Raw genomic sequence first — 26580 nt, 5'->3', positions numbered from 1 at the left:
CAATACCCATGCGAAAAAAATCTACTGCACAACTAGATATATCCAAACTAAAAAAAGGTTCCTTCTCCTCCAGGAGTGTCTGTTCTGAAAAACTAAGATATTTCAGAAACAAAGCCAGTTTGATCCAGAAACAGATTTTTTAAAGCATGTTTTTAAGCAGTAATTGTTTTCACTGTGCTTGTATGTTTGCTCTTTTTGTTGTTCTGGTTTGGCTGGATTATTAGTACACAATTCAGCCAATCTAACCAGGTCATCTCAGCTCAAACAGGATCTCCTGCTTTCAAAGGCACCATCTCTTTCTATTGCCTGAAGAGATATATCCTTATATTTAGGGGTATAACTGTAATTCTAAAAGCCAGCCCATCTGTGGTGCAAATTATGGGGATTGAATCTCACCCTCAGTTTCTTTGGGCCTGTGGATAATGCACAAGTGTTGGTTACAGTTATCTAAGCTTTTGTCTGCTCCTAATTCAGCTCACAGAATCCTAGATTGGTTGGGGTTGGAAGAGACCTTAAAGACCATCTAATTCAACCCTGCTGCCACGGGCAGAGACACCTTCCATTAGACCAAGTTTTTCAAAGCCCCATTCAGCCTAACCAGGAATACTCCCAGGGATGAGACACCTAAAACTTCTTTGGGCAACCTGTTACAGTGCATCAACATCCTCATGGTAAAGAATTTGTTTCTTATTTATAATATAACCTCGAATAATTTGTGCAGTTTTGGTCACCACAATATAAGAAAGATATTAAACTATCAGAGGGCATCCAAAGAAGTGCAACAAAGATGTTGAAGAGCCTTGAGAGGAAGCCATATGAGGAGTGGCTGAGGGTATTTGGTTTGCTCAGCCTGGAGGAGACTGACAGGAGAACTCATTGCAGTTAGAACTTCCTTGTGAGAGTGAAGGCAAGGGGCAGGCACTGACCTCTTCCTTCTGGTGAGCAGAGGGCATAGCCTACTGTTGTGTCAGGGGAGGTTTAGGTTGGATATTAGGAAAAGCTTCTTCCCCTGGAGAGTGGCTGGGCACTGAAACGGGCTCCCCAGGGAACTGGTCACAGCACCAGCCTGACAGAATTCAAGAAGCATTTGGACAATGCTGTCAGGCACTTGGTGTGTCTCTTGGGGATGGTCCTGTGAAGGGACAGGAGTTGGACTCAATGATCCTGATGGGTCCATTCCAGCTCAGTGTATTCTGTGATTGTGGTTCAACATGCCTTCTTTCAGTTAAAAGCCATTTCCCCTTGTCCTATTACCCCATGCCCTTATATAAAGTTCCTCTCCAGAAAAGCACTAAAGACTGGGAACAAGTAAAATCTGTGGACTCTCAGTCACAGAGGGTCAGAATAATGGCAAATTCAGTAAAAAAAAAAAAAAAAATCAATAAAATATCCAGGTTTGATCTTGCATTCTCATTAAAATATTGATCCCTACTGCATCAGAGTTCATGAAGCTGGTTTGTTCCATAACAATCACTCAGATTTCATATTATGAGCAAGTACCTCCCAAAGCAAAACTTCCAATGAAAAGTCTCATAGATGGCAGTTCCATCCTCTAACAGACATTCATTTGTCCAAACTGTAAGACAAATAACTTTCAGCAATTAACGGATTTGCAGAAGTAAAAAATTATCATGAACGATGCAACATACAGAGATACACAAGTATTAATAGTTTTAACACCAGTAATAGCTCAATGTCTGCTCCTATTTGCAAATGTTCTGATTTCTTATTACTGCCTGCCCTTTTGTGGCCCAATTTTTCCCTAGGTAGATATCCTATCCCATCTTCCACAGCCAAGATAACACAACGGAGTAAGAATAGGTCCTTGACTGGCATAGAGTCTCTCCAAGAGAATGAAATCAGACAATGCTTTCCATTATAACTTGAGCCTGACAGCCTAAATCAGGATGATCTCATGATATGGTGTAAGCTTTGGATTCCTTAGTTAAGCTCTGTGTCCAGTCACAAGTGTCCTGTGAGGTCTTGGGTTAGTCACTAAAGCTTTTGTTTTGACCAGCTGGGTTTTGCAATCTGTAAAAAAGTCCCAGCAGAGCAACGGTCAGCTGGGCACCACCACACAAGGACAGGACTCCTCAGGAGGCTTCTGTGTTATTCAGACATGCACACTGTCACCAGACACTCCTAGGTGTCAAATGGAGACTGTACACACAGACACCTAAAACTGCTTTCTGAATGGAGTGGGAAGCCTTAGTTATCGCCCCCGCCCCCCATTCTAGAGGATGATTTTAAAAGTGTGGTCTTCAAAATAAAGAGGCCTTCCTCTGAAGAGCTTCTACATCTATGAGATTCATTGTCCTTGCTGTAAACTCTAGTAGCAACTCATAAAATATAATGCTGACCTCACATAATGCATGCATTTCAGAATGCTTTATGCACCCTGGGTAATGAACAAAATTAACAGTCTAAAAAGCTTTCTAATTTCACATCTAATGAGACTATACAAAAAAGCAGCTGGAACTCCTGCTTATAAACACCTTACTATAATTACAAGAAAAGCAAAAGAATTAGGCTTTCTAATCGTAATAAATTACCAAGCAGAATATATAATAAAATCTAACAAGCTCTTTCTATATTGCACTGTGTTAAGACAACCTTTTTATATTACCATCACAAAATGCCAGGCAGCTAATTAAGTGAAGAGCTTTTTTTCCTCAGGTTAAGTAGAGCATCTACATTTCTGCAATGATTATACTGTTGGAAAGTTTGTCCTGATTCTGCTCCCATTTAAAGAAAAGAAATTAAGTCAGCATTATAGCAAATTGTGTGCTTGTTCTCAAGTGCATTTAGCAAATGGTCAAAATGGCCAGGTAAGAGCCTGAAATAAACAAACTACACTTGTAACCACAGTGTTTCTCATTCAAGGATTTTACTGCATTTGATAAATATTAATTAACTCCCATACTGCTGCTCTGAAGTAAGCAAGGGATATATTTAAGTATCATTTGGTTTGCTACTGAAGTGCATCCCCCCTTTTATTCTTGGATGGGATAGAGCAGCTGTTTAACAACACACATGAATATTAAGCAAGAGGTTTAGAGGAGTAAGGAATACCTAATCCAAAAGGCAGCCCAGAGGGATTTACACAGGTAGGTAGCAATTACTTAAAGTAACAGCCCCCAGACTCCACAGGTAATTTGTTCTTCTGTCACCGCCACTTTACATTTAAATTTGCTGCAGCTTTTAATAATACTGGAGGACTTCGGAGGCAGCACGTCAGCTCTGAACTGTAGTGAGGGAAACTGTAGCACAAAATCAGGGCCAGAATTGCTAGAATCTTCTTTTTATTCTGACAAAGCGAGAGAGATGACATAAGTGATCACAGTAAGATTTTGGCTTCATGCTGCTGAAAGAGGCTATGAGTAGCTGTTTAGAGTTCAGAGGATTCAATAATTAAACACCTCAAACAGCTATTCCACCACCCAAACACTGTCTAACCAACAAGCCCTTATTTTTAACGCATCCCACCCCGTACAGGGTACCACACTCAGCAGCAATGGCCACCAGCTGGCACAGGGTTTCTGCCCCATTTCTCTTGATGTCTGCATCAATGGATTATCTGCTGCCAGCGCAAGGAATTCACAACATGGAAGACACAATGTCATCTCAGCCTCACATTCTGCATTACAGGGAAACCTCTTTACAGTCTCCCATTGCAAAATCTACTTAATATCTAGCTGTCTCAGCATGAAGAGCCAAATTCTTTCTTGGGCAGATGAAATCTATTAGAGAAAATTCTGATTTATAACAGGACAATCCATCAAGCAGCCACTCTAAAAGGGCAACAAGGATATTGTTGTCTGTGTAACAGAAATGAAACAGGAAGAGCAGACAGCTTTCTTTTGCCATGAAACATCACCACCAGTCATTTCTCTCTGTGATAAAAGGAGGCATTTTAAAAAGATCAGCATTAGTTAGGTACCTATCTACAAATTTCTTTACTACTTAAATAGTCTCTGTTGGGTGGAGGCACTTGCCAAGGAAATCTCCATAATTATCCCTATAAATAGATCATTTAAACACACTTTGCCTACTTCAAACAATTTTTACAGGGTAGCCCACTCTGAGAGACCCTCCAAATTACTTGCTCTGTTTTACACCCAATCTACACCAGTGCTTCCAGTTTCATTATTAGGATTATATTATCAGCTTAACTTGTTCTCACTTATCCACCAAAACCAATTCTGGCAGGACAGCCAAACATTTATCTTAATTGAAAACATCATGTCTTTGTTTTTTCATCAAATTAATAAATGAGGTTACCAGATGGCTCCTTTAGGATCACTGAGCTGGGCTTCTTAAGATTTCATGTTCCTTGTGCACTTTACCACAAACCTAAAATTCCTTAACACTGCCAGCACATCACATCAATCAGTACTTGCATCCTCACATGACCAAAGTATCTCCAACAAAAATCTGAGTTTCACAAACACAGAATCCTTTCCTGAATCCAGCCTCTCATATCAAAAGACTTGACAGCAGACCTGCGGCCACATGTTAGGAGTGGTGCACCATGGAGCAGTCCTAGAGAGACTTCACATTTGATATGCATTACTGAGTATGTTCTCCTAAATAGAATTTATTTCTTAGGAAAGTCAAGTGTCTTTTATTGAACACTTTTACAATCAAGTATTCAATCTCCCAGATAGGCTCTATGGCAACATTAATCAGCATTTTATATAGTTAAAATTTGATCTATCAGATTATCAACCTCTTTCTCCTTTTTAATGCTGAAGAAAGGGAAAAGACCTCTGTATGGCTAATTTGAGAGACTGAACCAGGCAATGCATTGCTGGCCCCAACCAAAACCCTCTGCAGGGCCACTCCTCCTGCCTCGCTGCAGAGGGCTTCCCAAAAGTGAAAGCAAATCTCATGTTTCCCCAGCTCCTTTAAGGAGCTCCACCTGGCATTGAAAAGGCCTGTATTTCTTTTCGATTAACTGCACAAAACTGTAGTCTGAGCATCTTCTAGGCATTTGGATATGGTTTGGTGGTGGTGCATTTACACCATCCAACACCTAGGAGGCTGATCCATTGGAAGTATGCATATACATTACTGCAGTATGGATCTGAAACGGGCTTGGCCATGCCTACATTGACAAATCCTCCATGACTGCTTCCTGGACAGATTCATCCTTACCTAAATCTGAAGAAATCTTTGGACAGTCAATTATTTGGCACAAACAGATGTTACTGAGAGATGTTGTGCTCCCACTTGCTTTGGCATTATGGCTAATTGAAACTTCTTGAGAAAATCCAAATGGCTGGAAGAGCATTAAAGCATCCTGAATTGGAGTTCAAAGCACTGGAAACTCACAGGTGCATGGTATAAACTTCATGCAGTAAAAGATAAACTATACCTACAGGCCCTGACACATAGCAATGTTTTCTCTGATCTCCCAAAAGCCATAATGGAAATTATTATAGACTTCTGGTGAGCAATCCAGAAGATTTTGAAATAGAAAACACCAGGCTTACTGTGGATAAAAAACCGTCAACAGATAGATACATTTGAAATCAGTGTAACCACAAGATGTCACTCTAAACTTTACTTAGAGGAAGGGTTAGACTACTGCAACTTTTAATAGAGTTCAAAGATACTTTTTTCGAAGTATATTCACAGTCTTCGACATTGCATTTACAAAAACTTAAACCGTAAATTAAATGCTACATGTTAAACACAACTAAAAAACATGTGAGAAATGCAGTCTACCGCAACAAAACTTACTTTTAAATCCTCAAAAGGCAGGCTGGGTATGAAACAGTAACAAGAATAAAAACAGAACACCCTTTTGGTTTGAGAGGTTAAAGAAGAAAAAGAATGAAATTAACAGTTTGGTTCAACACTGGAGATCAGAAACAACTCAAGAAAATGTAAGATTTGGGAGAATATAGCCGCTAAACATTTCAACCCTGTATCTATCCCTCTGTCTCACTGCAGTTAGGTTAGATTTCTCCTGCTATCTAATTGCTGTCTACTTGGAAAGACTCTGCATTTGTTTTGCAGTGGAAGTCATCTAGTTCATCTAAACTGCCTAACTATTTGGATAAAAATCAGATCTAAGAGAAAGGAAGCAGCACTTTTGGTAGCACCAGCATCTCTGAAAGCTCAAGCAGCAAAGGCTCGTGGAAGTGTCCAACAGTTTTGACCTTGCTTTAAAATATGTGTTATAATACATCACACAATGGAAATTGTGAAGAGAAACTCTCTTTACTGTGCTTAAAATCTAGGAAATCACTAAGAAAAATTAACTCCAAAACACTGATAAGGTTACCAAGGTACTCCCAAAGGTAGAAAGTATCACATCTCAGGAGTACGGTCACACATCACTTTTCTCTCTGCTCTGACACTTGATTCAGTATACAGAGTGGCTGTGCTCTGGGAAAGCTGTCTGAGCAACCTTTGCACCATTTATCTGAGGAGCTGAAAGGCTGAGAGCAGTAAGAAGACTTCTTGACAGTTCTTAAGCTTAAGAGCATTAAATGCCACCCTGGGAATTAGATCCTATCCCTGGCTCCTACCGATAGTCTCACTGAGATCAGAAAGTCACATACATAATATTTTTCAAAAATAATCACCCATCAGATGATCCTCATGTTTTAAGTACCCAAAATGAGACACTGAGTCTTGCTGGCATGGTGACACTCCCTGCTACAGCTGGAGCTGTAGTCAGACATGAGAAATTGTGCATGTGGTGACATATCAGGTCAGACATGTCTTCAATCAGGCCTCAAAAATAAGATATTTTTACTTCTATTTCTCAGGGCTTCAGTATCACCTCTGTAGCATCTCTCAGAGCATAAATAATGATGGGAAAGCAATTAATTAAATACTGGCTGATGAGCTGAGTCCTGCTCCTTCTGCATACTGAATGAAGCAGCATTTTTAAAGAGAACAAGTTTGAGGTCAAATAAATAAGTATCACGCTGTACGTACAGGAATTGAACCAAAACTGGCTTAGTTATAGCACTGCCCTCTGATCACTTATCTAATTCTCTTCCTTTCACACTACTTGGAAATAGCACATCCTTTCAGCATAACACAAAATAACATAACGGAATGTAACAACATGCAATGATAATTATTATAAAGCTATTTTCTATTTCTAAAGCCTGGGATTTTATGTAATGGTGCCTTAATCAGCTATATCAGCAGATATTCAAAGCCACACAACTATGACAACAAAATGAAGATGGGGAAGAACAAATGAAAGATATAAATTCAGTTTTCTTCGCAATGAGTACATAATTATCTCAGAGGCAGATCGGGGTGACAGAACACAACCACAAAAAAATGGACCTCACAACAGAATCAACGTGCAATGGGAATGAACAGCACAGGCTGCAGCATTTCCTGTCAAGACACACTGTAATACTCAACAGAGCTCCCAAGGAGAGAATAATACCTGAGCAAACTGCAGCAGAAGTATGAGATAAATATGATATTCACAGTCACCTGCCATCATATGTATGTATGAATTCATGTAAGTATTCTATATATATAGTCAATAAATATATACAGGTATGTGTATCTAAGATTAACTTGTTCACTTTGATGCATCTTACTGTTCAATGTTCAATCCCAATTGCACTTAAATCACTCCAATCAGCATTTTTCACTGACTCCCACAACACACTGAAAGCACAGGGCTCAGTAAAAAGAGTACTTGAATTCCAAAAGATCCACAGGGGTGGCACTGGCAATAAACTTGGCTCAATTATAACAGCTTTACGAAACATTAGGTACAACACTCTTAAAAGCTAAAATGTTTCTATGATTTCAAAATTACCATGTAATTTCTTAAAAATCACATCACAGTCTAGCCTAAAATGACTCTGTAGACCAAAACATTAGCAGGGGAGAAAAGCTCTGCTATTTTAGAGACAAAAATAAACATTAGGATTAGTGATGGAACAGCTTGCTCCAGATTATTTTCTTCCATTTTATTAGTAGATATACATACTACATTAGCAAGATATAAAATCCAGTCTTTATTTCTTTAACACCAAAAGAAAATCATCTCATTGTTCTTCTATATTCTGTCAGCCTGAAAGAAAAAAACTGCATTATTCAAAATAAAACCAAATTATCTAAATTAATTTCTTAATAATTTGTCTCTAGTTCTCATCACAAACCAACAATAAAGGGCTATCCCTACCTAATAGAAAGAAAAGCTTCACATTGGGTCAGCAGCCACACAGTAACAGCTGCTGCAACTGCATTTTATTAATTCTAATTATACACAGAATCCATATGGCCAAGATGCACTACAAAAAAATAAAATACAAAGAAACCCTACAGAAACAAAAAACAGCTTTTATTGAAAAAAACCACCAACCTCAACACATATCATATTGCTCATAATAAAAATGGTTTATTTCTAAAGCACATTTTTTCATTTTAAATCACAAAAGTCCCCATGGGTTCTGAATTCCTTGTCTGAGATGTAAATATTATCATTCACGGGTTAAAAGGCAGCAAAACACAAGCAGAGGGTTGCATTAGGATTACAAGTGATTACATATTACCCCAGTTGTATCAGTGCTGTAATCGGTTTCTTCTTGTACTCAGACAGACCGAGAAAACAGACAGAGCCTTGGGCTGGGATCTTCTATTTATCAGATATCATCAGCATCCACTCCCATAAATGCAAGAGGTAGCAGAGCTTGGGTTTTGGGTTGAGATCTTTCCTGGAAATTCACAAGCTTTTAAAATTTAAATTCTTTCAACTGAAAACTCATTTAGGGTATCCCATGCAAGATTCCCACATCTTTGCACATACCTTCCCTCAAGGTAGGAAATAGCCTAAATATTAAGAAGCTGCCTACTCACATCACCAGGCTGGCTAGCAAGAACAGGGAGCACAATGTCCTGGCTCTCTCTGCTCATCTCTAACCAGTACAACATCACCTTAACATCCAGTAAGCTCCAAAGACTAAAGCAATTCGGAGAAATATTTCAGCTCCTCCATAACAGACACAACTCAGAAAAGCTGGGTAACATTTCAGACTTCAATGAAACAAAAAGGTTGCCCAGAGAGGCTGCGGGTCTCCTCCCTGGAGATATGCAAAAGCCATCTGAACACAATTCTGAGTGACAAGCTCTAGGAAACCCTGCTTAAGCAGAGAGGTTGGAATAGGTGACCTCCACTCAAGATACCAGTGGTCCATTCCAACCTGACCCCTTCTGTCAGTCTGTGAAGTTTCCTTCTCTGGGTATCTTCACTCAAACTCCTCTACAGCAACGTGATGATGTCTGTCTTTTCTCCATGTGCATCCACCTGCCAGCTCTCACCAGCTAAATTTGGACCCTCTGCCCACTGCCAATGCAACCTGATAGAATCAAAGAAGTCTTATTTCCTCCAAAGGATCCACAGGCACCATGGGTTGGGAGGAACTGCAAGAGACTGAGAGAAATTATAGTAACACAAGAGAAACTGCACTGCCAAGGAAGCAAAAGCAGCAGTAGGCCAAAATCCACTAAAAACCATTTACAACAGATCTGCCTTTTTTCCTATCTTTTTGACAAATGGTCCACTCCTTGTGACTAGACTTTCACTGGAGAATTGCAAGGGTTAGTTCCTCTAGCCGGCTGCAGTCCAGCCCCCAGCTCTTAAAAAATAAAAAGATCACACAGCTTCAAACCATCGCAAAGATCAAGCACTACCTTTAGCTCATTTGAGAGAAAGCACAAAATTTGCTTACTAAGAGAATTGGACTTCAAGAATAAAAGCAGCTGCAGCTGTCTTCAGGCAAAACAAAAGCTGCCCTTGAATTTAAATTTCAGATCTGCTGTAATTTATGCTGCAACAAAGAAAGATGCCAGTTTAGGAAAGTAGGACTGTGCAGAGTAATAACAGGCTTCCCCATTGTCAGAGATGTCATTTGAGCATCTCTCAAATGTGACAGAGCACTGAAGAGGTTTTGCACATTGCTTTTGCTCCTCGACATTTTTAATAGCCAGTGAGGGTTTCAATATTTTTAGATACAGCTAGAAGAATCTGTATTTCTCAGTCAGGCAAGGTCTGAATATAAATCTGAGAGAATCACCCAACACATGATCCCAGGCAAGAAAAATCAACAGGGGTTTTATTCTTTGACATCACGAATGGTGGATGCAGGCCCTGAGCAAGAAGATTGCTTTATGTCCCTGGGCTGGAAACAGGCACGGCTGCACTACATTAACACCTGAGGAATTCAGTGTGGTAACTGTGGGTGAAATAGCCTGATGTGACCAGAAAGCAGCTCACCGAGAGTAAATCAAGAGAGCAATGACACAGGAGACAAGTGACCTTACATACAGGAGCACTGCAAGTAGTTGAGCACACCAAACATGTGAGAGGGACATAAACATCTACTGAGAGCAAGCTTGGCAAATATGAACAGGCAACTCCCAGCTGTGCTTTCCTGTTGAAAAGTTTCCCAGCACAGCAATTAATTTCATGTCCTTCCAGTCCCTGAAACATTGACAAAACACTGAGTACTGAAAAGTTCTGAAATATGCTTCCTCCTAGGCACTGAGAAAGATGGGTAGTAGCAAGTCACCATCACCTCACCTCAGAAAGGTGACTGTCAAACAAGTTCTCTGAATTTCCTCAATGCTAGCAGCTTTATCAGGAACCTTGTGAAATTGGACACTGCCTTGTTTTCTGTGATGCCATGAATATTGTCTGCTCAAAGAAAGAAGTACAAAAGAGGTCTTGGCGGTTGTTAAGTAAAGCCTGAAAATATGACAGCAGTGTTTCTTAAAGACAGATCACAGGAGCAGACAGTAACAACCTTCAGTATTTAATAGATTCTTTTCTATGCCTTTTGTGCAAATCTCAGCACTACCATGTATGACCAGCACTCCATTTTTGCATTTTCTGGAATCTATAATTGTTCTTCACATCTGCTTTGGTCCAGGCCCCATCTCTAGCCTAGGACTTTGAGGCAGGTCTCCTTTTCTTATCATGTGTCCTACTTTTCATACATTTATTCCCCAGTCCTGAATCACCTCCTTTCCTCTATTCTCAAATGCCATTAAAAATTTCTCCTTAAACACAACATGCCTAAACAAATTCCTTGTCTTCCCACTAATCTCCTGTATTTTCTTCTTCTCCTTCTCAGCATTAAAGCCTACATAATGTGGGGGATATTTTTTATCATTATTCTTAGTTGACATGCCTGGCTATAGCTATCAAAATCTTCCTCATTTTTCATTCTTAGAGTTTTTATGGCAGTGACATATTGCAACATTACTCCTATGATAGGTTCCTCTCAAGGTTTTTTCATATTTAAACTATCCAGAAATTTAGCCATGTCCCTAAGAGCAAGAGAACTGTCAGTCCCACCTCACAACTTTGTAGACACTGAGGTCAATCAAACTAAGACAAACCCATAGGAAAGGAAACTCTTGTCTTTCTTCATGCTAGCCATAATAAATACTTGCATTTCTCAAAAACTGTGCTATTTTTAATAGATACATATGTCCTAGAATAATGAAACCAAAGAGAAACTTGCTTTTGATCTCTGAAATGTCCTCTTTATATACCTAATCTGTCCTAGGCACCTTCCAGTAACATGGAAGAATATAAGATTTAAGCAGATCTCTGCAATTCTGGAGACTAATGTAACACCATTGAGGTACACTTCCACTTCATTTATACAATCTTTTAAAAGAAAACTAATATGCGATTGCAGGAAAATCATCTGAGTTCCTTTAAAAGACATGATCACTCTTTTAAAACATATGGCTATAACAAGGCTTATTTAAAAGTGAGCTGGATGAGGAAGAGTCTGAAGAAACCAGCTTAGGGAAATGTAACATTGCATCCTAAGTCTGCAGGACCAGGCTGTGACACAGATGATGAGTAAATTCTGTAACAGCAATGTTTACTACAGCAATTTTTAAGATGAGCAGCTTTAGAACATCTGCATTATTTTTCAGAAATGGTACAATACCATCAAAAAAAGAAAAAAAAAAGGTGATGCAGATTTTAATTGTAAATACAGCATTTTAAAATTCAGGCAAAGTTACGCAAGCATGAGATAAAACCCTAAGACATGGTTTCAAAGTCCTCAGGAAATACGTCACCAGCTGCAGATTGGGTTTATCCGAATTTTAGAAAACCCTATTGAGATTAGTTTTTACCTAATACTGCATAAGATGATTAAAGTTATTTGTGGCACTTTAATTCCTACTAGAAACAAAATGATATTTTATAGAGATATATCTACAAAAAACCCAAACAACCCTGACATAAACCTCTTTTATCCACTCTCATTCCACAGAGCCACCCTCTAAGCTGGGGAATCATGCACTTTTCTTAATGAAATGAAGGCTAGACAACTATATAGCAGAGGTTTCTCAAAATAAATTGTACTAAACTATGTACTGCATTATTCAAATTGATGGAATTTCCTGAAGAACAGAACCTGAACAAAGAAATTTTTGGTTGCTTTAACACATTTGGATGACTGGATGTATTATTACTCTCTTTCACGATTTCCCTTTTTTATCTCAGCATGATGTCTCCAAGATGCCCCATTATGAGGCAATCCCACAAATAAGTCATTTGGATTTCTGGATGTTTCATTTCCTCTTCCTTGCAGGGTTTTTAAAAAGTTCATATCAGCACATGTGCTACAATTTAAGGGAACCTTGTGATTTTACTATCAGCTAGCTACAGATGACACTACAAAAAGAAAAAATCCTTACAAGGTCCTAACAACAGCATAACTCCTCACTGCCCATAGAAGAATGGGCAAAATCCTTCTGGTGAAAGCAAATTAGAACTAACCTAAGAGTAATGTCAATATCTAAATTCATGTTCTTTCCCTTGCGTGCTCCTTCTGAAGAGTTTCTCCTCCTCCCTCCTCTTAGGGCTGGATTTTCAAAGCATTGTGTTTGGACCACCGGAGTATAAATGGGAACTCCAGAGACTGCAGTTCCACATGTCACTTTGAAAATGTGTCTCTTAGCAATTAACTCAGCTGTCACTGAACACAGCCACTCTAGCAAGAAGTCCCACAACAAGAACAGCCCAAAGGAAGAAGGGAATGCTTTTGAACACAAATTAGAATGCAAAAGGACAATCCTTCAATAATCCTTCTGTAAATCATGTACAGAACTTTTCCTTACATTATTGTAGTGGCTTCCTGCATGTGTAGAATGTATGCAAGAAAAATACTGAATCTTCCTTTCTCTCATGTTTCCCTGCTGCTCAGTAGTCCACATTTAATATTTATGGAACACATTGAAGATAAAAATAGTCAAACACACATTGAGGAACCAAGTTCAAAGATGGCTGAATCAAATCAGCATAATCACACAAGCATAAATTTGGGAATAAAAGGAATTAGATGACACTAGATTTGAAAAGTGACTTATTGTTGTTATTATTATTTTTCTTTATCTGTTCTTGTTATACTGAATTTAAGACATCCTACAGATTTTCAAAGCTATTTGGAAGTTACTGAGAGTTGAACCCACACTTAAAGGACAGAGATGGTTACAATGGATGAATTTATTTGTAAAGGAAGCAAATTCTGATGAAGCTGTTAGACCTACAAAAACTGAATTTGGCACATAAAATTATGTTAACTTTATTTCTGGTAAGAATGTGCACCTCTGCATCCAGGTTAAGGATTCTGTATTAAAAAAAAAAAAAAAAAAAAAAAATCACATTTTTCCTTGGTAGTTACAGCCTAAATATTTGAAAAGTCAATCATCCTGGATAAAACCAACATATGACAGCTATAAACCAGAGAGTTTTGGAAAGCAATGAAATCTCAGACTCTGGAAATTAAGTCTCATTAAGTTCAGGAACAGAAAAATGGACACTTTCAAGACCATTAGACATTCAGTAAATATAAAAGATAAAGGAACATTAGGAGTACAGAACTTAAAAGGAGACCAGAAGCCCTGCCTCAGGTATTCCTTTGTGTGGTGGTCTGATTAATAGGTTAATAGGGAAACTACGCCATGAAGCTAAAACAGATATTATGGAAGTGAGCATCTTTTTAAACAATAATTAGGCAAGGATCTCATTATTGATTGTGTAATAACATTATCTACCACACTTAAAACGTGCAAGATGTCTCCTCTCATGGAGAAGAGATCCCTCTTTAGTATTGTTCCAGAATCTAGACCAACCAAGTAACAAACCAAATGTAATAATGAGAGACTTTGAACATGTCTCGCAATTCCCAAATCTCTTCTACAAAAGAAAGCATTTAAGAAGAAGGAAAAGACATCTAAAGACCAACAAATTAAAACGCTAACTTCTGTAACACCATACTCCTCAATCTGCTATTGTAGCAATCAAAAGATGTCAATTCTTCTTCGGATTCAACCTTATTGTAGCTATAATCACTTTTTCATTTCTAACATGTGTAACACATCAACAGATACTGTAGTGCAGCCACACACAAAGCACACATGTTCTGAAAGTACTCTGAAGTATTCTCACTACTTCCAAGTAGTGCAGAAGTAAATGTAGAGCTAATAGCACTTTTGTGACTGGTATATTTCTTCAGTACACATTTCTATATCCATAGTCACCTTCATAAAAACAATATGGAAAGATCCAACCTTTTATTTTCTAAATCTCTTTACAATTAGTTGGTAAATGCAATTCAATTATTAATCTATTTTCTTTTTTAAAGCACACAGGTAAATTAAAATTATGTAGAGTTTATTTAATAAAGTTAAGAGTTTTAAAGAAGTTCAGAAAAGTTACAAGTAAAACAGCACTAACATTAATTAACTTTGCAGGAAATGTTAGAGACTGGTAATACACATTTTCCACAAATGCTACAGAAATTTCTGAAACTAGTCCCAGACCTCTATTGTCTTCACAGTAATAATGCATTATTGATATGCTTCCACTTTCATGACAAAATTTTTCCATAACTGGTCCTGACTGTACTCGGGCTTTAAACAGCCATAAGTTGAAGGCATATGTGCCTTCACAAAAATAATTTGTGTTAGGAAACGCACCCTTGAGATGAGTTCCTCACAAAAATGTAGATGTGTGTGGAGGAAGGGCTACGCAATGTGAGCGAGAAGGCAGAGCAAGGGAGATACACAGTTACAGTCACCACTTCTTATATTCATGACCTTGAAAACAATATATACAGTAACTCATGGAGGTTGCTTTTTATAAAGGTCCACAACAACAAGTGCTTGATTTTAACAAGATTTTCATTTACAAGTTGAAATGGGGTTCTGCAAGTAAGTGGAAGAAAGACTGAGTGATACATTTGTCTGAACACTGCAACATCACATGAATGGGAACATTCTGCCCTACTGTGTCCTGGAGAAACTTTCTTAAATCATTTTTGAGTTCCTCTGCTGACACTTTTCACAAAAACATAAATCATAAGACACAAAGACTACCAATGCTACTTGGTGCCAGTGAAATGAATAAATTTTGGCCATTTACCTGTGGAGATGGCTTCATCTTCAGCTTTGCATAAACAATTGTATCCTACTCTGCTTCTGTATCTCCCATTAAATAAAGAAAAGCAGCAAGGTTTAGGAGTAACTATTCAATACCTTAACTTGTATTAGGTTACTGTTATTTTTCTTCCTCTGTAAGTAAGAAAATACCTTTCAAATATCAGGACAATAAATTTCCACTCAGAGAGCCTGCAAGGATCATCATCTCAACATGCTTTACACCATAAACACAAATTAAATAGTGACCAATAAGGAAGCTACTAGGACTGACCTAGCTCCAGCCTCCAAGAGAGTGCACCTAGTATTAAACAATAGTACCTACCTAGAAGTGCCTGAAACAAGCTGCTCTTAAAGATGCCCATCACCTTTCTGATGGCTTTTTTCAGCTGTTGCTCTTCTGGCTTCTGTAGTTTTTTGCAATATTCTTCCAGCAGCACTAAAGCTCGGTCAGTATCTAAAAAAACAAAAAAAAAAAAAAAAAAAAAAACAAACAAAAAAAAAAAAAACAAACAAAAACAAACAAACCAGTGTCTTTATTAGCTCTGAAAAGCATCTAAATGATCAAAGGTTAACTAGACATTTTGAGAGGCATTATGCACACATATAGGAAACATTTACAGCAAATGTTTATAGAATCATAATATCACTATTGTTGGAAAATATCTATAATATCATCGAGTCCAACTTTTAAACCAGTACCACCGTGTTCCCCAAACCATGTCCACAGGTGCCACATCCACATGCCTTTGGAACACTTCCAGGGATGGTGATGTTACTGCTTTCCATCATTAGCTGTATGTCATGAACAACATATGCAATACTGCATATGCATTTGGGAAAATGATCTTTGGAATAGCATCTATAACAAGTGCTCAACTTCCATTTATCCAAAACCATCTGGAAGCTATGGGGCCTGGATTAAATTACAACTTGCAGAAGCTACAAAATTATAAACAATAACCATTATGGATACCCATGTAGGAACACTGGCCATAAAATATATTCATAGAAGACATTAAAGTGTTTGCTTTGCATCTGCAGCACTCAGTTCTCTGACTGACAAATGTGTATTTGAAAGGCAGGTGTCCAAGTGAGAGACTGTTTTTTTCTATTCCCTCAACACATAAAATTGCTATCTACCTCTTTGGTAAATGAGGCTTTGATAGCAGACTTTCATCCATGTGCTGGCTCAAAGAGAGCAATCCAGCCTTTCTGTAAGAGCACAGAGGAGCAGAGCTCTGTTTCTCCTGATGCTATTATCTTTGGGTAGTCACTTGCCAAGAGCATGAGTGACATGTAAAATTGCATGAAATCCAACCATCGCCATCTTACAGAGAAGAAAACAGAGGAACACAGAGAATCAGAGTTCATCTGTCCTTCTTCCCATCCCAATTAGATCCCAGAAACATACACAAACATATCTATGACACTGAGATATCTGCACATGCTTTTGCAATTGTATTGCCACCAGATTTTCAGTAAGATTCCCATACACTAAAAAAAAAAAAAAAAAAAAAAAAAAAAAATCCCCTAATTAATCATTAAAAGCAAGTGTCCCAGTCTAAACTTCTTCCATTAGAGTTCAATGCAAGTTTCATTACCAGGACTGGGTCAGATTCTTCTGGTTAGACTAAACTCAAAGTTGTGTAAAATGCTTGGAAAGGCAAAAAACTACTGTTTTTATAATTCTTTTTTACTAAATAACTGAAAGAAAGCTTCTTTTTTACCATATAAAGATTGTCTGTCTTTGTTCAGGATCTTGATGACTCCCTGTAATACAGGCCTTGGGATGTGACAACCAGATGAGTTCATATCGGGGCAGAGACATGATTTGTATTCTGTAACCTGATTACATTGTCAAATTTTAAAAGGGGAACATTTTAATCAATCATTAAAGTTTAAAAAGATGCAATGTTTTTTCTTTCTCTCCAGAAATTCTAGCTGATCACAAGCATTTTTTTCAGTGAAATTAAAAACAATTAATAAAAACAAATTGTATTTAAATGTTTTTATATGCGCACAGACGTATGTATATAACTGTATAGCATCATTAACATTGGGAAAGACCTCCAAGAGAATTGAGTCCAACCTTAGGCACCTATCACATAGACAGGAGATTAGGGAACATTTTACAGCAGCCTAGCCATTATAATGGAGGAGCTCACAATTCTCTGCTCCCACCTTGAAGGGGTCTCCAAGAGGAGCCCTTTCTCTCTATGGGAGTTGTCCTTGGGGCTGGCAAGGATTAGACAATTGCACTTAAGACCACTTATAGCCCACACACAGAGAGAGAGATGAGCTTATTTAAGGCCACATCACAGTAATTGGGCTGGGCTTCCATCAAATCATCCAAACCAAAAGCACAGCCTTGAAACAAAGCTCTGGATCCAGGTGGGATATGGTTGGGTACAAATAACTACTTCTGCATGTGAGCTCAGCTTCTTTTGCCTTTAAAACCCCAATTACATCATACCTTTTACTGACCTCATAACTGCCTGACCCACCTGATACACTGAACTTTCTGGCCACCCTCAATAAAATAATTAGGTCGTAACTTAAAGCATGGGTTGAAATCAGTAACTCCAAGTACAGACCTGCATGTGTCATGCATCCATGGTTACTTATATTAAAGTGAAGCTGCAGACTAGTGGAAAACCACTGCAAAGTATCCAATACTAAGGACACATTTTAAGAGTAAACTGAGTAATTAGGAAAATGGGATGGGAATGCCTCTTCCACACCAGGGATACCACTCTTTTTTTCTTAGTGAAGCATGCTGACATCCCCTCTTTCATTAATCATTCCTTTCCTAAAGTGTACAGTTCACTTTTAAAAAGTATCCTCTTTGGGGATATGAACAGTTTTTATTTTCACTTGAAATACTACTTTTCAATTCGTGAAGATGCAAAAAGTCTAATTTTCGTTGACCCCAGAAGAGTCCAAAATTCTACAAACTGAACAACCAGCAACAGAGCATAGTTCTAGTGCTAAATCTAAGTCCCAGATAAAGGAATCATCTCCCTGCCTAATTTTTCTCTCTAGCTTTAACAGGATACATTGTTATTCCATTCCTAAGCTCTAGCATGGAGCTGCATCCTTTCCCTGCACTATCTCACTTGGCAGCAGTGTTCCTGGGTGATTCAATCAGGATGCCCAGGCATATCCTGACCAGGAGTACTCCAGCATGGCAGGGAAGGGGACGATGCAACCACTACTACTGGAGCACTCCTGAAAAGTCAAGGGATTTATGAAGACTACTTGAATCTCCAGTCAATTTGCCACTAGATTAGGCTTCCAAAAAAGAACTTTCTCCCTTCTTGATGAAGTCTCCTGGTTAAAAAATTACTCAGAACTAGATCTTCATATGGACTTGACAGTATTTAGCATGCTGGGGCATAATCCTACCTCTGCACAGCACAGAACAATAGGAAATAATGTAATAAAACGGCACAGCTGAAGAATGCTCAGTACTGTCCCCAAAATAATAACCACTGTCAACTCCCAGTCATACCCAAATCAAATGAGGACATCCCAATTTTTTCTTTTGCAGCTACAAAGCTTGAGTACTATCTGGTGGCAAGAATGGACCGCAGCACAATACTCAAATAAGAACCACATTCCCTGCCACCCAATTAAGTGGAAGTTTCTGAATCTGAATTCCCACACATTCTTTTCATCAAGAAGATTGAGAGATCGGTGACTTCCATGAGGGAGTAGATCACTGTATACATTATTGTATTCAATAAAGCACATAGTTAATCTCTAGCAGCCAAATAAAGTCTAGCACCTTAAACAGTGTATCAGAAATGCAACCAAAATAAATAAATAAAAAAATAATCTTTGTTCTATGGTAACCCTGTTCTCCAGTACTGATACCAAAACCAAATCCAAGCAAGACAACAAATCCACTGACCACATAATTTAACATCCCAAGAGGTGGGCCTCTGTGTGGAGCCTGAGTAGGTCCTTTGTCTGTGAACAAAAGACCACTGAAAAATCAGCAACAGCTGTGCCCCATGAGGCCTGCTGGACATAGATCTAATTTTTTTACTGTGTCTTTGTATTTTATGACCCTATTTTCAAATTGACCCTGTTGGCTTTGAAAGATGACTTTGACAAGGAACCATTCAGTAGATACAGTCCTACAAAAAATTATATTCTTACAGTCAGTAGATGGATTATTGTTTTATTTAAATAAATCACACTCAAAATCATCATAATACAATTTTAAGAAAAAAATCTTAAGGAATAATACAGCCCTACAGGATCTTGTCCAAGAAGTCACCAGTTAACCCAAACTAACTCACAATTCTGTAAATTTTATTGCTTAATCACTCCATAATCTTTGAAGTGGCTCAGGAGTGTTTGTGGTTTATGTTACCAATCAGGGAACAGGTTATTGCTACAATACGTAAATCAGAGATATGCAATACTGACAGAAAACTACAGAGCAGTAACTCTGTTTACTGGACTCCCTCAGAAAACTTTCTTTCCTCTTTCAATCTAAAGTTTTTATCACACAAGGAATTACTCAATTTTTCTTCTACAGAATGAGTCTCTGCTTAAAGTATTTGTCTATGTAAGAACCAAAGAAGAGGTAAATCCTTTCCTTGGGGTTATTATTCTAGATGGGATTATTACAGAATTTGCCACGCTTAACAGTACCCTCACTGCATCGACTTTTCTGCGATGTTGATTTTGAAAGCTCAGTAATTTATGCTACAAAATAAAATAATCTGTCAGGGCAATGCTTATACATCTCATGAAATAAATACAAAAGTTGTATAGAAAACTGTATAGAAAAATCCAAGTTATATTTTAACAAAATGTAACTTCAGTATTATCTTATAGACATAAGGTTTTCTGGGGATACTATCAAAAAGAAATGAAGCTATACATCCAAGCACATACAGAGTAAGGTGAACTATATATCACCAATAAATTGTTTCCTAAAGCATTGCTCTTAAAATGCAAGCCACACATACAAAAGACTAAATTTGATAATCATGCATACTTCAATTAACACTACAATAATTTAATCATCTACTTTGCTAAAATGACATCAAATTCAATTCTCTCTACTTCCCAGAGTCTGCATCTGAGACCTGGATGCCACTTGCAATACCAACCAGTTCCCTGAAGCAGAAGGATTCTCTTCCTCTGCTGGCTTTTTATCTATGCTCTCATGTTTTCCAAGCACATTTTTAGAATCATTCTGAAACTCCATATAGGCAAGGAGACACCACACTCACTGCAGCATTTACAGTAGGGTCCTTGTAGAGTTGAAGCATCTGCTGGTGTGGGCAATTGTGTTTTAAAAGTTCCTGTGCCCTCAAGTGGGACTGAGGATGACATAGCCATGCCTGCCCATGGCCGGTCACACACCAAACCCTAGGACTGCCCCTAAAAACAGGTTTCTTAACCATCTCCCAGGTGTTTATGCACACCATTTATCCTTCAGATGAACTAAATACACTACACCTGAAGATAATTTAGGTCTATCCATGAACTTCAGTAAGTAATTAGGGACAGATTTGACTAACAGGATTAACTGAAACTATATGAGAAAGATAAAAATGATTCAAAAACCAGACTCCAAGCAACTCCGTTTTCAATCCAGGGTTTGTTGAATTATGATGGCTCAAACCAAAGGAGTAGATAATGGAAGCACATAACTCAAGGAGATGCTGCAAAGGCCATATATATGAATATATGGCTCTTTACAAGCCATTAGAGTTCCTTCTGACCACAGCAAAGTCATATAGGCTGAACCCATATATGTAACTGGTCAGAACCAGTTACTGATTTTGCACTCAAATTGTTGTGCTTTGAACACCCCCAGTCTGCTGAGACCTGCTGCTGCTGCTTTCCTTGGGAGTATGATCCTGCCATTCAACTCCTGCTAGGAAGCAAGATAGTTTTTTTTCTCTCCATGTCTCAGATGATGGAGAGAAAAAAATGAAAATACAATTCCAAACTCAGCAAGTTCTGCCTTGCACATGGAAGAAATCAGAGTCAGCTGGTTAAGAGCACCCTGCACCAACACAAGGGAGTATCAGGCAGCCACTGCCTCTCAGTGAACCAAGTCTACTACAGCCTCTTGCTTAGTTTAGAACCACATTTACATTTTCCTTCCTTCCATCAGTGTTTGTGAATGGAAATATTTTTTGGGGTGCAACAGGGTAGAAAAACATTAAATGAAAAATAAGGTTTCATTGGTGAGAGATGTTTAACATTAGTTGAGATCTAACCCTAATTGAATTGATAAGAAGAAGGGGTGTTTTTATTTCAATTTCTCTTTTTTTTTCTTTTTTTTTTCAATCTGCTTTTTCCTAAAAGGGATTTCAATTATCTTCTGACTTGCAAAGTCTGTTGTAGACGTGAATTTTAAAAAGGAAACGTCAACATATTTCACTTTACAGGTTTCTGAGAACCAGAATTGGGAAAATGTAGGGCATTGAAGCATGAAAAGGCATGAGGAATGGTGGAGAAAAAACACAGGAGCCAAAATAGAAGTGAGAAATTGAACCAGAGCACCAGGAAAGGGAGCAAGGAAGTGTTCTCAGTGATCTTTGATAACTTTAGAAGAAATGGATCTCAAAAACTACTTTAATTTTGGAGAGTTCACACCTTCATTTAGGTGACCAAAAAGAGACAGAGGAGCAAATATTGTTCCCTGCCTCAATTGATTTAATTCTCTGGTCTATAAATCACCAAAAAAAATTACAATCAATTGCTTCAGATCAGCAGGAGAGAATGAAGTAAGAAATTTCCAGGCAACCTGCTTCAGGACTGATCCAAGTCAAAACTATCAGTAACTCATTTACCTTCCCTGATCTTCACACAGAACAGCAAACGCAAAGGAATAAATCCTGCTAATAGACAATACTCAGTCTCCATAGAGGAAAAGAGTAGAAAGCCAGTTAAATTTTAGAACAAAATTTAAGAAACAGTACACTAAGATGGTTGAGAAAAACACAAGCTGTAAGCTCACATGTTTCAAAGGACTTGAGAGCTATTAGACAAATGATAATCATAAAATATTTACATATAAACATCAATATGAGAGACACATTAATCTAGCAGACTGCACAGAGGGAAAGCAGACAGGGAATATGTGTAAAAACAGAAAGCTCCCAGAATCTGGGCCCTTCATCCCTGTAAGAGGACTTTCAACAACTATCCACAAAATGCAGCATATGGATTATACAACCTTGAGGAAGCATAAGGCATGACATATGTGACAATCACCCAGTGTGGTGAGCACTCACAACAAACAAGCAAAAGGGTTAAAAATAACAGCTCCTCAGGATATGCATGGCACATAAACCCATCTTCTTTCCTGCTAGGGAAAACAAGGGGACAGAAAAAGGAGGGGGGTAATTATCGAAGGGATTACCAGGCCTGTTTCTGGGGTTTCAGCTTTTAGCAACCAGATTGGCACACAGAGGAGGCCAACACATGGCCTGTGGAGATTAATCTGGGGCAAGTGGAGAGTCTTTCAAGGAATGATATTTCAAGCTGAGGTTGCATTCTGAGTTGCTCAAGTTGCTCCCTGCTCTCAACATCCCTAAACTAACTGTAGCCTTGGTGAATCCTCTGCACAACTGCTTTCCTGCAGAACACAAATTTAGGAACAGTTCCCTTGTGAAGCAGTGTTATTTTATACCATGATGCTGCCAGCAGACAAGAAATGGGCCAGACAGACTGTTAAGAACTGCTATGCAAGTACAAAAACAAATTTCTGAGAACAAGGTATGCCCAGGCATATTAAGAGGAAATCAGATATCCAAATGCCAAGGAGAACTGAAGTTAGGAGGACAGGCAGCTTTACCTGTCCATGCAGTTGTGTTATTGCAGGTCTCTGTGCCCACACAGCTCATGGGAAAGGCTGCCATGGAACCGCAGAAGTTGCTCAGCAGTCTCTTGTTCCAGAATATTGATTTGAGCAGACAATAACAACACAGAGGGCTAAATGTTCTGCAAGTCAGACTGCTTTGAAAAGCAGGAGTCGTGTTATGATGTGTCAGCTGAACTTTCTGAGAAACAGAACAGACAGAAAGAGCCTGGAGGAGCCCTATGAGGTTTTCAGTTTTCCTCCCTGCTGTGCAGAAGGACCCAGGCTTATGCCCAGATGGTGTCCAACTGCACTAGTAACCTCCTACAACATCCACAAGACCCCTCACCATCTGACTTCACTGCTTGAAGGTTCTAGTGTTTTTTTCCTATTACATAAAAAAATATTTTTTGTTATAAATCAGGACAACTACTTGTTCTCCCAATGTCAACGTGTAAAGCAAATCACCATTATTCCCTTTACAGCCTCTTCTACACTTGTTTGATTTGTCATGTCCCTTCCCTGCTCAGTGTCCTTTTTCACAGTTCCAGCCTCTGCTGGAACTTTTGTATACTTCTGACATTCTCAAAGCCTCTTATTCTCTTTTCTGGAATTAAATTTATCTTAACACACAACCTATAAACTCAGGCTGGATGCCCAGTAATGATACAGCAACATTGACTGGTGGATGGAGCTGGACAGAAAAATCGTCAGCTTTATGAAACAAAACACACAACCAACCAGAGAAGTGATGCATTCTTTTTTTTTGCCTATTTGTTAAGAACCAGACTTTTTGTCTAACTCACCATAAGGTAAACTAAGAAAAAATTCACTTATCAGTGTTGATTAGTTTGATGTAATCTTGTCCAAATATCTTCACACTTGATTTTACAGCATATAACCATGCATCTGTTCTGGTAAAATGCTGTCCTCACACATTTTTTAGTTTTAAATATAATTCTTCAAACTTGACTAACTGTACTTACACAAGGAATAGGATAATTATATAAAGATCAGGGACTGGCTCAGCATAAACTCACAAACTTTACTCCAGCATTTCTGTTTATCAGAAAGTATCCTGAAAGCCAAGCTACATTCCTGCTTCAGTACCCCCAGATGGGACTATCTGACCCCTGCAATCCTACAGATATGTCTTCTCTACTCATCCCTGCCTGTAAACTACAATTAAATATTTCAAAAATACTCAGTATTTAGTGTATAACCTGTTAATCTTATGTATCACACTTCACCACAAGGAAGAGCCCAGTTCTTATCAGAGGCTCACTCTGGGACCTGAACTCTTCCCACCACATCACTTTTCCTCAGGGGACCACAAAAGGGCTTTAGCAACTGCTGACATCAGCTGCTCATCACACCAGGGCCATTCATTTTTTCCAATTCTCTTTCCCCAGGTATGTTGAAGGCAATCTGGGACCTGTTCATTAGTAATTCTTGCTCCAGTTTGGTGACCTGGCTACACAGGTGACCTGTTTGCATCTCAGACAACAGAATGAACAGAGTCTGGGGCCTTGAGACTCCTTCCAAAACTAGAGACACCCTGCAATTACAAGTAGCTTCACCTGACCTTCTTGCTTCTGCCTTTCAAGCGTCACAATGTTAAAATCTAGGTGTACAAATGTTAATGTTAAATCAATAATGCAAATATGAAGACAAAATGAAAAATGAAGCCACAAACCCTCAAAATGGCATAGCACCAAATAAAAACCTCTTATTTATACAGCTGAATAAATGTAAATTGACATCTTAACAGTGCAAAATTATCAGAGTGCCCTGCTTTGAAGAGCTTACAATCTAAATCAATGCAAGACACAAAACTAGTGGAACTTCATTGTATAGTTGCAAAGAGCAAAAACCAGGAGATGCACTTAGTACAGCAGCTGTCCATTTTTTTTTTCCTTTAAAGGAACACTCAGTATCAAAATTAACATAAATGTGAAAATTGGAGTGAGATAGAAAACTAAGAAAAAGATGCCTGCTGAGGAATAACTAAGTTCTAAACTCATACAAAAGAATCATTATATTACATGCAAGAAAACAATTCAGTAACACAAATGCCTTTCTAGTGATGCAAAAAAAAAATAAATGGAATGAGATCAAATTACCTTTATTTATTAGCAAAATAGGCATTATGGTCTTACATTTTCTCACATCCATGTTGAAATTTTAATTTAAGAACCTTTGTATTATACTGGAATCTCCAAGTCAATTAAAAAAACCCAACATGTGCCTTCAGGCAACAACATAAAATAAATTTTACATTTTGGACATTAAACAACTGGGTCTGTAGATTTGCAAACCTTGGGTTGGGGTTGTTTGGTTGGGGTTTTTCTGGTTAAAAGCATAGCTTAGCAGACATCCATCTGCAAGGCAGGGTTAACACAGTGCTCAAGACCTAGAACTGAACCGGAAGGTGCCTGGAATTATCCCACTAAAGCAGAATGCAAGACATGCCCACATGGTCAGGGGAGAGAATAAAACAGAGAAGATTGGTTTCTGCTTGTGAAACTGTAAATTGTACAGATTCCCTCTTTCCAGGAAACTCTACATGATTCAATTCCCTGATAAATACGTTTTGAAGGAAGCGTTAACCTCGTCAGCCCAAAAGTGAATTGGGGACAATTGCACGGACTCGTTCTGGCAAAGTGTTTACTGCCACCAAAAACTCTTCTGGACCACATCCAATAAAGAGCAAATGTTTTCTTCACATATTTTGTATGTTGATTACTACTGTCATCACCCATCAGGTCAGGACAGCTTTGTTGGCTCTTTCTGGGATGAATACGGCAGGAGAAAACATGACCTTTATTTCTATTTTTATAAAGCTGTTGTTTGGCACCATTTAATTTGCAGTAAATAAAAGAAGATACCACAGTGAAACAGACCTTAAATACTTCTAAGAAGCAGGAACCTTGTATGACTTGACCAAAAATAAGCATATCTGAGTAAGGCAGATTTTCTCATTTTGCTGAAGCAGGGACTGCAAAATCATCTTTTATCACATTTGGCCACTAGTTACAAATTCAGCTTTTTCTCCATGGTTACCCTCTGACATCTAGCTTGGCCATCTGGAACAAATTCAGAAGGAAAGAAGAGAGGATGAGAAGGAATAAGATTATGCTTATAATGCAAGACACCATTGCTTCTACTGAGTGCAATATGCACTAAAAAGGAATGGAGGAGAGGATGCACAGCTGCCTCTTGTGCCTGTACCAATGCTATGGTTGCTTCCAATTCCAGTGACTAATACTACAATAATTTAT

General features: G+C 38.4%; 1 protein-coding gene across 1 annotated transcript in view; it reads right to left on the bottom strand.

Annotated features, from left to right (window-relative positions):
• Positions 1–16344, bottom strand: part of DLG2 (discs large MAGUK scaffold protein 2) — a 966698-nt gene extending 950354 nt beyond the window's left edge. The window contains exons 1-2 of the mRNA XM_062487504.1: positions 16036–16344; positions 15785–15916 (exon numbers count right to left, since the gene is read on the bottom strand). Of these exons, the coding sequence (XP_062343488.1) occupies positions 15785–15916; positions 16036–16054 (151 nt within the window). The 5' untranslated portion in view covers positions 16055–16344. The remainder of the gene's footprint in view (positions 1–15784; positions 15917–16035) is intronic.
• Between the last annotated feature and the right edge of the window lie 10236 nt (positions 16345–26580).

This window comes from Cinclus cinclus, chromosome 2 (genome assembly GCF_963662255.1).
Source record: "Cinclus cinclus chromosome 2, bCinCin1.1, whole genome shotgun sequence".
In the NCBI taxonomy this organism is placed as follows: domain Eukaryota; kingdom Metazoa; phylum Chordata; class Aves; order Passeriformes; family Cinclidae; genus Cinclus; species Cinclus cinclus.
Note: the sequence above shows the minus strand (reverse complement) of the source record. Positions and strands in the feature narration are given on the sequence as shown.